Source organism: Calypte anna, chromosome 1, assembly GCF_003957555.1.
Source record: "Calypte anna isolate BGI_N300 chromosome 1, bCalAnn1_v1.p, whole genome shotgun sequence".
Classification (NCBI taxonomy): domain Eukaryota; kingdom Metazoa; phylum Chordata; class Aves; order Apodiformes; family Trochilidae; genus Calypte; species Calypte anna.
Genome location: NC_044244.1, coordinates 71,507,243 through 71,524,148, shown reverse-complemented (window position 1 = coordinate 71,524,148; position 16,906 = coordinate 71,507,243). Strand labels below are relative to the sequence as shown.

Below are 16,906 nucleotides of genomic sequence, written 5' to 3'. Positions count from 1 at the left end.
AAAATCAGACAGACGCTATTTGGGAAGAGAAAAAAATAGATATTTAATCTACCAGGGAAAGTGGAAACCAGGTCTTAATACCTTCCCCACCCTCCCACTTCTTCCCTGTCCCGGATCCCTTCACTGCTGCCTCCCCCTCAGGGCACAGGGGAGGGGCAGGGGGGGTTTAGGGTCAGTTCCCCACACGCTGTTTCTGCCGCTCCTTCCTCCTCAGGGGGGGGGACTCCTCAAAGCCTTCCCTTGCTCCAACATGGGGTCCCTCTCACAGGAGATTCCTTCATAAGTCGCTCTGACACAAGTCCCTTTTTGACCCAGCGTGGGCTGCCTACAGAGTCATGGTCTGCTTCAGGAACAGTCGCCTCCTTTGTTATGGGGTCCTCCACAGCTGCAGATCCATGTCTGCCCCACTATGGTCCTTCATGGCTCTAGATCCACATCTGCCCCTCACCGTCATCCTGCACAAGCTGCGGCTCCACTTCTGCCCACCATGATCCTTCAGGGGCTACAAATCCACGTCTACCTCACTGTGGTCCTTCAGGGACTGTTCCACCATGGTCCTCCATGGATTGCAGGGGGACAGATGCCATCTTACCAGAGCTGCAGGGAAATCTCTGCTCAGGCACCTTCTTCCCCCTCCTTCCTCGCTGACCTCAGTGTCTTTGCTCTGGCACTGCTCTCACCACTTCCTCTCCTCTGCTCTTCAGGGCCTTTTTTCTTTATTTTTACAGTTTAATTTTTCTTTTCTTGAGTATGCTCCTCATACATGCACATCCAGCTTCCCATATCTGCTCAGCCTTGGCCAAAGGCAGGCCTAGAATTAGAAGCAAAGAAGCTTCCAGCAGCTTCTCACAAGAGCCACCCCTAAGGCTCCCCCTCCTTCCAACACACAACTGCTCTATCCCGAAACAACTGCATCTAAAAATGTTCCATCTTGAAGGAGATGCATGCCACACAGGATACTTGTTTGTTAGTGAACTGAATCTCTGTACACAGAAATGAGGAATTTCTCCAAGTAATACTCCTTCTTATTTTAAAATGTAGTAATAGCTCATATCAAAGGTTTTATCCACCCATGCATTCTGAAGGTTTCCTTGACTCAATTTGCTCAGGAACAGAACTGGAAGAAAGTAAAGGATATTTTTTACTCTAATTCAGTATGGTTTAGGGTTGTTTTCTCCTCATGATTAATTCCTGCGGGTCCAAACTGATTCTCTTTCAACATTTCTCCTTTGGATTTAGCAACTTTATAAAGGAAGGATCTCGCCTAATTATGCGTTTCCTCATCATCTTAAGCTCCCTTCAGAGTTAACAGGGAAAATGTCAATTTGTCATACATACCACCTCACTCTGAATCAGACAATGTGAATCTTGTTGAAAGAGGCAAATCATGCCCTGAAAGGATGCTAAGGATACAAGCAGACATCAATGATTTGGTAGACTAATTCAACTGCTTCACATACTACTGCTAGAGAGTGTGGATCCAAACAAAGTGGAAAACTGCACTGTTTCAGAGACAGTGGTACCTAAACTACAAGATGAAAATACCCATATCTCAAACAAAAATGGTGCTATGGTATATATAGCTACAAGAGCATGTATACTTGGAAGTAACTCATATGTGGTGGCTTGACCTTATCTGGATGCCAGGTCCTCACTCAAGCCACTCAATATCACTCCTCACCTCAGCTGGACAGGAGAGAGAAAATACGAGAGGTTCCTACGTCGAGATAAGGGCAGGGAGATCACTAAACAATTACAGTCATGAGAAAACAGGCTCAATCTGGGGAAATGAATTTATTACCAATCAAATTATTGTAGGGTAATGAAAAATAAAGCCAAGTTTCAAAATACCTCCCTCCCAATACTTCCCTTCTTCCCAGATTCAACTTCACTCCTGATTTTCTCTTCATCCTCCCCCAGGTAGGACAGATGGGGGGGTTGGTCAGTTTGTGGTGTGTTATTTTCTGCTGCTCCTTCCTCCTCAGTGGGGAGGACTACTCATAATCTTCAAAAAAGTGCCCCATAGTAACAAAAAAACCCCAAAACATCAAACCCATTCCAAACAAACAAACAAACAAACAAAAAAATTCAGAAACACCCTTAATAAGACAACTAAGGCATTCATAGGTCACATTTGAAATTCATGCAAGTTGAGCAACTGTGGAGGAAACAAAAAAGGCTAATATGATCATTTACCACTGATGGTATAAGCATTTTAATCAGTAAGGGTGTTGTTATTTATTTCACAGATTTTTTAAAATTAAAGGAAGTAATAAGAAATTATACTGAATGATTGTCAGCCTTAAAAGATTATCGACTGCAAAAAAACATGCAGTACACAAGGTAAAATTTCCATTCTTTAAGGGTGGGTAGTTCTGAGCAAATTTAATTTCTAAAACTGTTTTTTGAACCGTAGTTGTATTTTAAACACCTGTATATAATGCTGTCAGTTCACAATTGAAACAATTTCCACTCAGTAAAACAATTAAATTGGGCCACATATTAACAATCAACTAAAAATGCATTTTCAAATACATATCCATCAGGCAGATCCAAGAAACACCAAATGGTCACCCCCAAATTTGTATTTTTGTAGTTAACCAAAACAGAGATTAGTCACCACATTTTAACAAGTAGTGAAGACGTGATTTTCTGGCCCCCTGCTTTATAGGCAAAAATTACTTATTTTACAAGAAAAAACAAACTTCAGGAAAAGAATCTTGACATTTTTCATCAGAAGTGTATTTGAAGAGATGAATATATCTTAACAGCTTTTGAAATCAACATGTTAAAGTATAAAATTTATACCTATATTTTGACTTTTTATAGCACATCTACTATATTCTTGCTTTGCAGATCTCTTGTACAACAGTGCTTTAAGAATCATGAATTTCTGCTTAGTCAAAAGTAATATGGATCTCTCTTTGCCCTGTACCTAGTTTAAGTAAAATGTTTTATTTAAAGGAACAGAAGCTAAGATACTTGAAGCACTTCCAAAAATTATTTTAATAAGGAATATTTCAAGTTGTTTCTTCCTTTCAGGGGAGGTTTATTTTTGTTTTTACTGTCTCTTTACATAAGCATATAGCACTTGATCATTTGCTTTTTAGACTCGGAGAATACATTACTCAAAACACTTATACAGCGTTAAATCAAGAAAATATATCAACATACAAAAAAACTACTGAAGATTCCATTTAAAGGCTTAAGATAAGAACTAAAAAGATAAGCATGTGTTTTCCTTGCACAGGAGATTAACTCATTCACCACTGTTAAGTTACCGGAATGGGATTTTGTTTTGCTTCAAAGCTAAAGCATCAGATGTTTAAGGAAAAAAACCACCAAACCTAGAGAATTCAGAGGTAAGTATCAAAAAGCGGAGGTTTCCAGATCAGTTTTAATACATGGTATTTTCATTTTTAAGTTGAGGAGCTATTATTGTGGCAACAAAAATCACAATTTAACATCTTTTAACAAACAAAAACAAGCAACTTACACATCCATCGTGTACATTCAAGGTTGCTTCAAGTTTTAATCTTTGGATAAATTCTCTTCTCCCTGTGAAGAAAAATATCAATTACATACTCTTTTAAAATAATAACACTGAAGAAGTAATTACAACCCTGCTGATGGGCACTAACACATAAAAAACTAAACAAAAAAGAACCAAAAGATAAATCTAAGCCTTGAAACAACTCATATGGTTCTCATTTTACTTATCCTAAGACAAGTTTCACATTTCCTAACTTTTCCACTACCTTTAGTAAAGGTTTGCAGAAACAGCAAAACTAGCATTTCACTGGTATACAGGCTGATGCTTCCTCCAAAACTAGTATCTATAAAGCTGAAAATAAACTAGTAAAATTTTGGCTAATTTAGCTGAAAGATAACAAGCATAACATAGTTCAAGAAGTTTGACCTTTTGTGTAGGAATATAAAGAAGAATGTGTTTAAGTCTCAAGTAGTGAATAAATCTTGGTCTCCTAATTTTTAGCAAAGAACTGGAAGCTGATCTTCCAAGCATTATCTACAATTCTACATCTCCTCTTAAATGAGAGAAAATCAAACTTTAATTTCTGGTTTTGTTATATTTTGAAAAGTATCATTCAAGTACAGTACTGTTTCATTTAATATAAAATTAAGACAGAAAACACAAAGGACACTTTTGGAAAGGTGAGGAAAAAAAAGATGAATGAGAAAGAAGAAATCTGTAACTGTACATTAAGGCAAGGGCCCAGGAACTTTATGTCCTCATTTCCTGTATATAAGCTGACATACCTCACTTAAAAACACTACTATACACACAAAAAGGGATAAATAAAGGGTACAGAAAACAATGTGGCCTCTTCCTGATGTAGATATTCAAACAAATAGCTCCATTATTCATATAATTTAGTGGGCCCATTTTATGGAAACATGTTTTAATGAACCTAATAATCCCCAGAAAGCACTTCCAAAACCAACCAACACCAATAAACCTAATCTTTTTACTTAAATCCTGAAAACACTTTAACTCCAGGACCATCATCTTTTTTTTTTTCCTGTGTTTGAACAGCTCTTGGAGCAAAACTCCAGTAGCAGACCATAGGCCTATACTAGGCTGCGCTGCTTTCAAATCTTAAACTTGTATAATTCAGTCAAAATTAAACTTCCTGCCTTCCTTCTAGGAAACTAGAAATGGAAAGAAAACTAGTCAGGGAAAGAAAAGCGGCATTAAAAGCCTCTACACATCTGAAACCCTTACATTTCTGAACTTCTTTTGGTTCACCTTAATGTAGAACCATTTCAGAATCCAGTGTTGCTTCTGGCACTCCAGCACAGATTTGGAAAAGTAATTTCTCCTCTCTACTCTCATTTCCTTTTAATGTGTTTTATTTGTCCTATATAGTCTCCAGTGCTGAAAAAGAACACCTGATACCCATACCTGCTCCTTCAGAGTCACAGACCATCCCTGCCATCCTCTCTCAAAGATTAGGAAACCTTTCATGAGGTACCAACTCCCACCAGTCCCACACCAGCATCTCATTCAATGTTCATGCTGGTTTCCCTCCATTAAAAGCATGATTTGGTACCCAGAAATCACTTCCGAAATTCAAAGTCATTCAGAACACAACCAAATTACCATACTAGATGAAGATGATACTTTCACAAGATCTATTTTCTTTTTAAAGACAAGGTACTGACTGGGTGAAATGCTCATAAACAGCTTGCTTTTAAAGCACATATAAGCTAGCTTTGAAAAGATAAACCACACTCTCCTATGCCCCATTTTATAAGCACTAAAACTGTGGCATCTCAGAAGTGACACAATTGCTGTTAATTAGGAATATTATTACTAGAGAGAGATTAAAATACTCAACTTAGTTCTGTGCAGTACGCACATCCAGCAAGTATGTGCGTATTCATGAATTGGGAATACATCTACATATTCTTCCTTTCAGTTAAATCTTATTTTTTTCAATCAGTGAATGATACGTGTATTTTCAATGAGAATTCCATGAATATTGAGGTGGAAATTATCACCTACTATATGCTTATATATCATTTTGCATAACAGAAACCTCACAATTTGTTTCTAGGGCACTACTGTGATGCAAAATACAGCACAATAATACGTGAAGCCCAATAGGATAAGTTGATAAAAAAAAAAATGTATACTCTGCAGGTGAACATAAAAATAGAGTGTTTGCCAGTCACACCGCATTTTCAGTGGCAGAACAGAGAAGTGTGATGGCAGTGGATGATTTTGGGGCATTACAGCAAATGCATACAACACCTCTGGAAGGAGATGTCTCCAGAAAAACATGCAGGTGCTTGCTGAGGAACCTCTGTACAGAAACACTGAGGGAGATTATTTACCTCACTTTCAAAAACACGCAGAGTGACAGATTTTCCTCATTCCCTTAAGGTCTGGTTTTAATCCAAATCACTTAAGTAAGCAAACAAGAAACAGTAAATGTGTTCACATCTTCAACTGCATTTTTATTTCCTTAAAGAAAAAATTGACAAAATTAGATGTGAACTGAGGTGTTGATAGGTTAGGACTTTCTGATTCTAGTAAGAACATAGCAGAGCTACACAAATTTCAGTAAAAGTTAAACTTGAGATATATACATATGGTGTCTCATATCCTCCCCCATTTAAATTATTTTTTAACAAGTTAAGATTGTACATGCTAGCATTCATGATTTATTGTGTGATTAGTTACTTATCATGTGATCATACTTAAACTAAATACTGATTTGTGGGAGGAATTAAATACAAGCAAAATGACAAAACTTAAAGTCTCCTTATTCCCTAATGTAAAAATAGGACAAGTGAGAAAACAGTTACAATGTTTTGCCTCCAAAAACATTCATACTTGATAAGAGTACTAATTACAATAAGACAATCAAATGGAATTTCTCTGGTCTCTTATCACTAGATACAATAAATCCTAAATAGTTTTTTTCTTCTGAAGTAAAAACAGAACTACTCAAACTGATCCAAAGAAAATACTGTCTATGTGCTTTTAAAAGTAAAGTCACTGAATCTGTGTACTTCACACTTGAGCAATGACTTCCACAGGTTCATTTCTTTGAGAAAAAAAACAAACAACAACTCAGCAATAAATAAGTACTAGATATATTCCAATATTTAAGTTACTTTTTAATTTTTGTAATTTTTTCCATTGTTATGCTCTTCCTCATGAAGAATGACCAATAGACCTGGTTCTCTTCAGCTTGGAGGAGAATGGGGAGTGACCTCATCAATGTTTATAAATATGTAAGGGGTGAGTGCCAGGAGGATGGAGTCAAGCTTTTCTCAGGAGTGACTAACGATAGGACAAGGGGCAATGGTTATAAACTGGAACATAGGAAGTTCTGTGTAAATACAACGAAGAATTTTTTCACTGTCAGGGTGACAGAGCACTGGCACAGGCTGCCCAGGGAGGTTGTGGAGTCTCCTTCCCTGCAGACATTCAAAGCCCACCTGGATGTGTTCCTCTGTGACCTCCTGTAGGTGACCCTGCTCAGGCAGGGGGGAGTTGGACTCGATCTTTTGAGTTCCCTTCCAACCCCTGACTTTCTATGATTCTATACTGTTTAACTGGTTCTTTTTTTACTCTTTGGGTATATCTTGGCTCTCACTGCTAGACTTTTTAACAGTCAAATTCTCCACATCAATGTCTCCGCTATGCCAGGTTACAAGAATCTTAACAATTTTTAATTCTCATTCATCTAATCCTACAGCTACCCATTTTATCCACCATCTGACAAAGGTGGCCCTCCTGGCTCTCCCTTCAGCTAAGATGATGGAGGAGACACAGGCTTTTGACAAAAACCCATAGAGAATTTTTTTCTCTTTTAAAATCAGTGTCAAGATCTCTACTAAGTTTTGGGTTCCCCCCCTCTGTTAAGAGCCAGAAGCTATTTATTTTTCCACTTAGCTATGTGCCACCAGAAATGGAATTAATTTAATTCTCTGAGGATGCTTCAATATATAATTTATTATAGTTAGATAAGGCCTGTTTATGACACTGATCAGGTCATCAAGCTGTGATCACCAAGATCATCTCCCTGGACAACGGTATATTTGTTGAGAGTTCTACCTTAACAGTTTCAAAGCAAGAGTAAAATAAAAGAAAAAAAAGCAATTAAAATGTCGATGATGACCTTCCTGTGATGTGTTTACATAGCTGACATTTGAAAAGCTTTCAAGCTAATGCTCCATCCATCTATTTTCACAAGACATTATTCACTAGCTGAAGCCTCAAAGTAGAGTGCCAGCCTCAATACAATTATCAATACCTTCAAGTTTTATCCATCCACACACTTTCACCGAACACTGCTGAATGTTGAAGGCTGAATGCTACTGAAGCCACAAGGTAGAGTGCCACCCTCAGTATACAGGTATTTTTTTTTAGTTTATGTTAAGCTAGAGACCAGAGGCTCATTTCCAAGACCTATTTTACATACATAAGAAGCATCACTCTGAGTAATTCATAATATGTATTTAAATATGGAAAAGCAGGCAAAAGAGGAACTGAAGCTGCTTCATTGTTAACCTTGTTAACTTATTTCTTCAAAATGTCCCACTGTGCACAACATGAAACAAAATGATGCCTTGCCACTTTGCTCTGAAGAGCTACCTAAATTTGGTGTTTGGGCACATGTACAAAGCTCTCATCTCACTTCAGAGAAGAACACCAATACACCAGTACCCCTTGTATTCCCCACTCACAGCAGTTATGGCACCATTTAGGTCACAATCCTCAGTTTAGGAACTGCTGGTCAGGTGCTTTCTACACAGCTATTTTGGCAGAGGTACACATACCTTTCTTTTGTAAGTGACTACTTAGTCAATTCTACTTCAGAACTGATGACAGCAGTGGATTTAATGCTTCAAGCATGTAAAGACTTTATATATTTAAAACTGAACTCCAGAGTTTCCCACTGAAAAAGTACGGATCATTTCAAAATGACAGTCTAGCTTTAAAGTGCATTTGTGCTTTACAGAAATATAACTTAACTTTGATCCAAAGGGGCACCACCATGGCATGAGACAACTATTATTCAGAAAATCAGTAACAGATCCTGTTTGTCAAATGAACACTCATTTATATCAAGCTAGCTCTTTCCAAGGCCAAGTCCTTCGGCACCAGCTTACTGTGACATTTGGAATGCCCTAGTTTAAAACTGAAATGGAGCCAGCATCTGTTCCCGATGCAGAGCACATGTTATCTTGCACTCTAAGCACATTTAAAAACTACTCTTGATTTTCCAGGGCAGAGTTTACATATTTCTGAAGCCACTCCATGAAAAGATGGCAAATCCAGTTCATTTGTATATAGGTTATTTTGCAGGACTGACTATATCAAACTCTCCACAGTGATCTTATAACTTTTTATCCACGTCTCCATATGCTATTTTTTTCAGCAACCAGAATTCTCTATGTACCATCCAGTAAACAGGACTATATGCAATATGCACCAAATTCACTTTCATTGAAGTACATTAAAATTCTTCAGGATCAATTAAAATCATGAAAAGCATTTGTTAGCTATGCAGACTGACAGTGGCCCCATTTTACAGACACTGAAACTGTGACACAGGAAACTGAAGCAATTTATGAGAGAGTGAATTAGTAGTACTTCCAGAAACCAAATCCATCAGTGTAGACTCCAGTCCTTTGATCAAGGCCCTGCATTATATTTCCTTATTATTTTGTACTATTGTATAAATGCCAGAAAAAGGCAATTATTGGTTCTGTCAATGTTTAAAAGATTACCTTTCAAATTACTCTGAACAACCACTTCATTATGGTTTAAGTCCAAAACGGACAACTTCTGTGCTCTTAGTGATGTATCAAGCCTGAAGGCCTGAACACCATATAGAAATCACAAAGTATTTTAATTTCTCTAAGGACACTTACTTGCCATTTTAATATGCAACAGCTTTGCTATTAAACACCCAGCATCAAATAACTTGGTGTTCATCAAGCTTGTGCTCAAATCCTTAGACACTTCAGCTTGAGGTATTAACAAAACTTCCACATATTAACACTAAGACAAGCTATAGAAGATTGCCCTAAGTTACAATCTAGCAAATCTATAATGTCTCCTGGTGAGTACAGCAATACAAAATTTACCTTGTTTTATGCTTGAAAGATACAACAGACAAAATTAAACTGTATAAATATCAATTTTTAAGGCGTTCTCAGTGGCAAAAATGTGGCATAGAGTACAAGTACCTGTCTAAGGCATTCCATCTGTGTATTCCAAGTACAAGCATTTGAATGAGTGTGCTATCCCAATTACTACTAAATGCATTTCATTCACAAGTACACAATATTCTGACAGTTATCCTGCCCCTACATATGTTTCCCATAGTAGTTTTCTGTATTGTTCTTGCCACAGACTACAGCTGAGCAGAAGATAAACTGAGTGTGTTTTTGTGACAGGTGAAAAGAAATTCACCAGCTTTCAGAAATTTTGATAGTCATTCAATCCTTTAAAGTAGTCCAATAATGACACACAAATTACTGTGATGAAAGGCACTTGAAATTTTTATATTATGTCACAAATGCCTGTAAGTTCTACATAGTGGAAAGCAAAAAATCATGTGATAAAACAAAGAGTAACTGCACTTGGGTAAGATAACCCAAGACAAAAAAGATAACATATACCACCTTACCCTTCTCAGTTAAATACTACCTGAAATAGCTAAAGTGTTATTAACTGGATCCATGATTAATCAAATGCAAAAGCATTTTCTGTTTTCTTCACCAGTATTAAAATACTCCTCCCAAGTAAACAACTTGAAACTCTAAGCCAGATACCAACACAAAACTGAACAGTCATCGGATCAAGAAAAACACATTTGAGTCCTTTTTCTTCTCAAAGGAATCTAATGAAGCTGAGGAAAAAAACAAATATGCAGTGTTGGAAGTTGGAGTATGTACCATTACTCTAGGTTTCAACATCTTTGAAAATGCTTTTCTATGACTTCGAAAAGTCTTCATCTGAAAAACTATGTGGAACAGTAATGTCTGTTGCATATTATCTTGTAAAAATTATATTAACGCAGACCATCCTTATGACACTTTGGGAAATCACATCACCTCAGATACTCTGCTTTATTTTCTCAAGTACTACTTATCTGTGTAACATGCAAGGTTAATTAGGAGCTCTACTTTTCAGCAAGAACAGATGATGTACAAAAAGCTGAAACAGGGTATGACCCTATTCCAGAGCAAGAGTTAAGACACCTACCAGCAGAACACTAATCTATCATCCTTAATCACTCAGAAAAAAATTAAAACTGGAACATGAAAAGTCACTGGCAGAGAGAAGGAAAAAGTTAACTGTGATCTGTTCTTAAGAGAAGCACATTACTAGCAGGCACTTCCTCTTATGGCTGAAGATGGATGTGCCCACTACTGCTGCCACTCCTTCCAATACCTTCAACTGTCCATTGAGAGGCCACAGCTTCTTCAAATCAGCCAGCAAGACAAATCACATGTATATCCCCTAAGCCCACTTTGGACAAGGATTCTGGGGTAATAAAAATTTATCTAAAAAGACCCTTTTAGACAGTAACAAAACACATGCTTTTAAACAGATACGGAAGTGATTATACAGAAGCTTGACAGAGTATCTAAAGATTCATGTCTTCTAGAAAAGAAACAAAATAAAACAAACCACAAACAGAGCCTGTCTTTCCCAAAAGGTAGTCTCAGTTAAAGTGAGATTTAGACAGGGTGGAACAAAATTAAATCATTAACTATTGTGCACACCTACCTAATAAAACATACCAATTTAATCCTGGGTGGTACACGAGTTACACACTACCTAGTTTACAAGAGGATGTTAAGTAGATTTATTTATACACAACGGAACAGATATAGGTACATGAACGTATGAGATTACAAATCTAAAAACTTAGAATCACCCAGGTTTAGAGTTTACAGACAGGAGACATCACAAGTTGAGCTGAAGTAGAAACTTCAGTCTTGCTAGTAGACAACTATTAAGTAACACCATGACATAAGCTGAATTATCACTGGACATTTAAAATAACTTTTTTAAAATTTACTTTTAAAAATTACATACTTGTTGCATTAAACTATATGTATTCATCCCAGATTACCAACCCCCTTATATTTTAGGGGGGCTGCTTTTTTATTGAAGTGAGTTTAAAACATAACAGTGTTTCTAGAATAAAAATAAATTTTAAAGGAACCACATTCTTCCTTATTTCCTAGGAAAGAAAGACACTGTAGCCAAAATAAAGAGGTGGACTTAGTTTTTTATTAGAGTTTTCTATATTGGTGAAGTTCCCGCAGTTCAATAAAGGTTGAACAAGCATAACTAATGGTACACAACACAATCAGTTCACAGGTAAGGGAAGGATGGATCCTCATCTTTCTCACGATATCTGATAGTTAGAGAGCAGTAGCATTAATGATGAGTTCAGTTTTCCTGAGGAAAGCCTGCAAATTCTTAAAGAATAAAATTAATAAGGAAATATGAAAATTCACTGATGTGACTCAGATTCTATCTCACGATACTTATGTTCAATATTTAATGATGCAACACATACTAAAGCATCTGGGACATATATGAATCAGTAGCTCGCTAAAGCCCAGACATGAAAACACTGAAACTTGCACTTAATCAGTAAAAAATCCAATTTTGTTTGAAAGCTGACATACTTTCCATCTGAGATGATCTTTTTCCCTACTAATAGGACCAGACAAATCTCAAGTGTCAAAAAATTATTGATACATGATTGTTATATCCCATAAGACTATTTTGGGGACATTAAAGGACAGAAGATTAAGAATCACAAGTCACAAGAACTCACAGTAGTGCAGTAAAACCCTAAAAGTGACTTAGCACAAATATGCTAAAGGGTCTACCCTAATGCACTTAACGGAAGCAATCCAATTGGAAGAAGGCCACAGGGAAAAAAAACAAACAAATAAAATAAAATAAAATAAAGATATGAAGGGGTCTCCACAATACTGCCTCCATCCTGAAATACAAATCCAGTACATGTAGTACACACTTATTTTTGCAGCAAAACAGCTTTTGTGTATCCAAAGCTCATTATTACAAGATAAAGGTGCAATTTAATTATGACGCTGTCTAAAACACTCAGTATCAAGACATAGGTAGGTATTTACAAAATAAATACATTCTTTTGTACAAACAACGTATTTTTAAAAATACAAAGCTATATTCAATGAAATATAGCAATCAAAAATGAAAATAAACATAAAGTTCACACAAACCTTTATAGTCTCCAGCTGTTTGCATGAGAAAACCGAGACTCCAAAGGTTATAAAGCAAATATATTTGCATCCTTAGACTGAGTAGAATTCAAAGTCAACTGTAATTCATTATAATTACAGAAACAAAGCCTTGGCATTCAAACACACTTACATACACTGATACTTCCTGGCAAACATTAACACACGATTAATACTCATTGCACAGACATTACATATAATGTTAAGCCCTTAAAAACAAAAATCACAAGTACGCCTGCATAATTCACACCACGTTAGGCAAAGTTGACAAAAGTGCAGACAACATAAAAAGGGGCCTTTTGAATTTCTGAAGGGCAGAAACATCAAAACTCAGTAAGTAGGTTCATTCCTATGCGAAGTGCTCTAGGTGGCCCTGCTCTGGCAGGGGGGGTTGGACTAGATGATCTTTTGAGGTCCCTTCCAACCCCAAGGATTCTATGATTGTATGATTAATAGCAACATCTGAGTTAGATACTACTAGAAAACAGGAAAAACGAAACCCAAATATCAAGCTTCAGCCAAACAGTCCCACCAAAGAGTGTAATAATGTCACCCATAAAAGTCTACAATTTTTCACAAATTGATGTTACTACACACAAAAAAAAAAGAAAACAGAAGTTGCATTCCTATCAATCCCCAACACTCTAAAACCTTAACATTGGATATTATTCTTATTTCAGTATGGAGTGACAGAAGGCACCTAGTAATCCCAGATCCCACATATCATAGATTGTTTTTATCATGGATTTTAAAAAAAGAAAACATACTAAAGTGATTGCCAGTACTTTATTAGTGAGTAGGAGCAAGGAGGGACAACACCGAGGTAACAGAAGTAATAACACAAACTGTAACAAACCACAAAACACACATGGAAAATGTAACTGAGAAAATGTCCATGATACTGTTAACTACAAGCAAAGATTCCTAAGACAGTAGCAAAAGAAGTTATCCAATTTACATAAGCCTAGTGCTAAATGGCAGTACCACTTGCATTTCCAGGTGACACCTGTGCCTCCACTTCCATAGCTTGGTTAGTTTATGAGTGAAATAATTCCACAGATAACAGAGGGCTGATTAGATTGAAATTAAAACCACGTATTCAGCACTCAGACACTAGAAATACTCATCTAGCCTCAATCCTGCCCCCAGCTCACATCTCTTTCTGGTTTTATGGTATATACCAAATTAGTACTATCTAGTTTTTCTCTACTTGTTACCTAGTCCAGACAATTCTGCTATACAATGTTTTTATCTTCCTTTACAAACAGTGTGCTACTTTCTATGAATTATCCTATTGAAACACTTTTAATGGTTGGCTTCATTATCTCAGTTGATTTATTTGGAATAAGAAAAAAAGCATTAATCTTTATGTGCTAGAATCACACACAACACTTAAAAAAGCTCTTTTATACACATGCATTATGCCTTTGTACCAATTTAAATCAGATAGTGTCAGGGAATTAATTCTAGACAGTTTCTTCATAAAACTCCACCAAATATACTTTGTTATCAACAGGTCTTGATACCTTGCTCTTTCAATCTCCCATCTGTAATTTTTTCAAGCTTAGTCACAAAAGCTTGCTTTTATTAATAGGGAAGAGAACCCAAAACATACAGAGTTTAAGGCAACAGCTGATCACTGTACACTCCTGTGTTTTTTACAACTAAGAAGCAACATTTTTTTTCTCAAGAGCTCTTATATAAATGTCTTAAACTTTTCTATATAACTACTGAAAACCCAATGACAATACCAAATTTCCTGACTGACATATATTACATTGAGTACCTTAAAGATGTTAAGAGTTTGTTTCAAGATATATTTTTCTCTGATACATTTGTTGCAATATGGACATCAATTCTGACTCTACCTATTTCCACTATTAAGAAAACATCACTAACAAAACAAATTTGGGGAGTTCAACTACATCTTTCTTAAATCTTCAGTTAGTCTAGTTTCATATTTTGTGTGTGCCAGAATATAAAACTACAGAACTGGTTTTCTGGGCACGCACTAAGGTGCAGTAGAAGATATTGCACATCAGGAAGCTACATTATTTACATTAAAACAGTGGTCAATCATTTCTGCCCTCCTAATCAGAAAACTAGGTAAATTTAAAATGGTCCCTTTTCAAGCAGCAGTTAATTCGTCAGACAGGTAGAAGGAAAAACATAAAATACCCCTACATCTTGGGGTTTTAGATGTGACAAATGCAATGTTTTTAATTTGTGCTGAAACAGAAAATTAATGCCAGAGATTTAGAACATGAAATGTTACAGTGCACCTGAAAGTAACTAGACATCAAAAGTGTTATACAAAGAATTAAAGTAGAAAGGCTGATAAATACATTGTGACTATCTCCAAGTCTGCAAGAACACCAACTACAAAGCCCCTAATTTTAAAGCTGTCTGACCCTTCTTACTCTGCATTATTTTGAAATACTAAGATACCACATGACGAAATATAGCTGCACTGAAAATTGGGAAAAATAACACATCACTTTCTACTTGGTTTTGCTAATGTTCACACTTTACATCTGCTGGGTTTGTTTGTTTGTCCAAGGAAAAATAGAAGAAAAATAAATGTTTTCAGTGTTTTAAGAAATTATTTCACTCTTGCACCCCTCGGCAACATGTTTTAGGAAGAACTATACATTCAATGACAGCAATACCCAATTCTATCTACTTTCAATGAGCCACTACTAGTTTTATAAACTAATCAAGTAATAAATTTAGCACAGCTAATATAAAAACTAAACAGACACATAACAGCTATTCTTGCCCATCTTGTTTTTCAACCCTCCCTATGAACAGGACAATTAACTTACTTCAAAGCTGTAATTAATTTGGGGTTTACTATGATTCATTTAGATAAAGAGAGGGAACATCTGACACTTGTTTAGTAAGTTCCCCCTACCTATATAATAATTTTTTCTCTTGGTTTCCTTATAGTCAATTTATAGATTTCAAACCTTAAAAAGTAGGAAGAGTTTTTTGATATGAAGAAGCTTGGGAGACAGCATCACAACACTATGCCTAGGAAACCTGGTAAGCTTAAAAATTTCATGTCATAAAGAAAGACGTTAGAAAATAATATGCAAACAAGGATATTAGGAAATTAGGAAGAACTGACTCTTCTGATTCTTGCTTCCATTTTATCAAGCACCACAACTTCCAACAATCCTTCTGAGCTAAAAAACGGAAACAGTTTCTCTCTGCATACTATTTATACTCTGGGAAACCACTTGTGCCAGCTACCACACACCCAAAAAAACCCCAAAATTAGGAAAAGTCTTCAGTCTTCCTCATGGCTATACAAAGCCACTCTCAGCAGCATGACCCTTCACAGAAAAGCAAATAAACCCATCACATTAAATACTTCAGAGGAATTATGAACTAATTTCTTTCCTGCAAGAAACCCATGCTGCTATTTCTCTACTCAAGATTACCATACGCTATACTTTACCTACACAGAGGTCTTTATTGTGATAGCAGCAAACACTTTACCTGCTATCAGAACTTACATGGCTCAGTTCACCATCAGAACTGGTTTAGCAGTTGCAAAGAACAACTTAAATTTGATACTACAGTTCACTGCCAATGTTTTTCAGTGTAAAACCACTCTGATGTTTTTAACAACTGAAAGTAATATGAAACTCAGTTTCCATCCGTGACCCAGCAGCAGGACTCCTCCCACTAGCAATAGCCCATGCCCAAACTCAATCAAAAAAAAAAGGGGCTAATGGTAGTAGCTTCCTCAAGGCCTGGCTTTCTCTGGAGACTTTGGATACAAGCACTGTCTGAAACTGAGACTAATTAGCCTACAAATGCTGAGGAAATGTAGCTAACAGATACGTCAATAAGACCCAAATTTTCCCTCCTATCATCGCAGCAAGAATTCTTACAAAATGATAAAACCTGAAGGACATATCCCAGGTATGTATTTATTGCCCCATCTCCATGAGAATTTCCTGTGGAACCCTGGTCAGAACTGACTAGGTTTTGGAGTGATTATTTAGAGCTTTTGCAAAATCAGAGAGAGTTTTGCAAGTACATAAATTCCAGGAGTGAACTATGTGCATGGGAAGGAGCAGCACAATGCACAGATCCCTCC

The 16,906-nt window shown here is 36.5% G+C and overlaps 1 protein-coding gene across 7 annotated transcripts in view; it reads right to left on the bottom strand.

Moving 5' to 3' along the window:
* Positions 1 to 16,906, bottom strand: part of DCAF6 (DDB1 and CUL4 associated factor 6) — an 86,784-nt gene that overhangs the window by 66,649 nt on the left and 3,229 nt on the right. For 6 of the 7 annotated variants that reach the window (XM_030469300.1, XM_030469301.1, XM_030469303.1 and 3 more), the window contains exon 2: positions 3,497 to 3,558. The exons of the other annotated variant lie outside the window; for it this stretch is intronic. In XM_030469300.1, the coding sequence (XP_030325160.1) occupies positions 3,497 to 3,558 (62 nt within the window). The remainder of the gene's footprint in view (positions 1 to 3,496; positions 3,559 to 16,906) is intronic. 7 annotated transcript variants of the gene reach the window in all.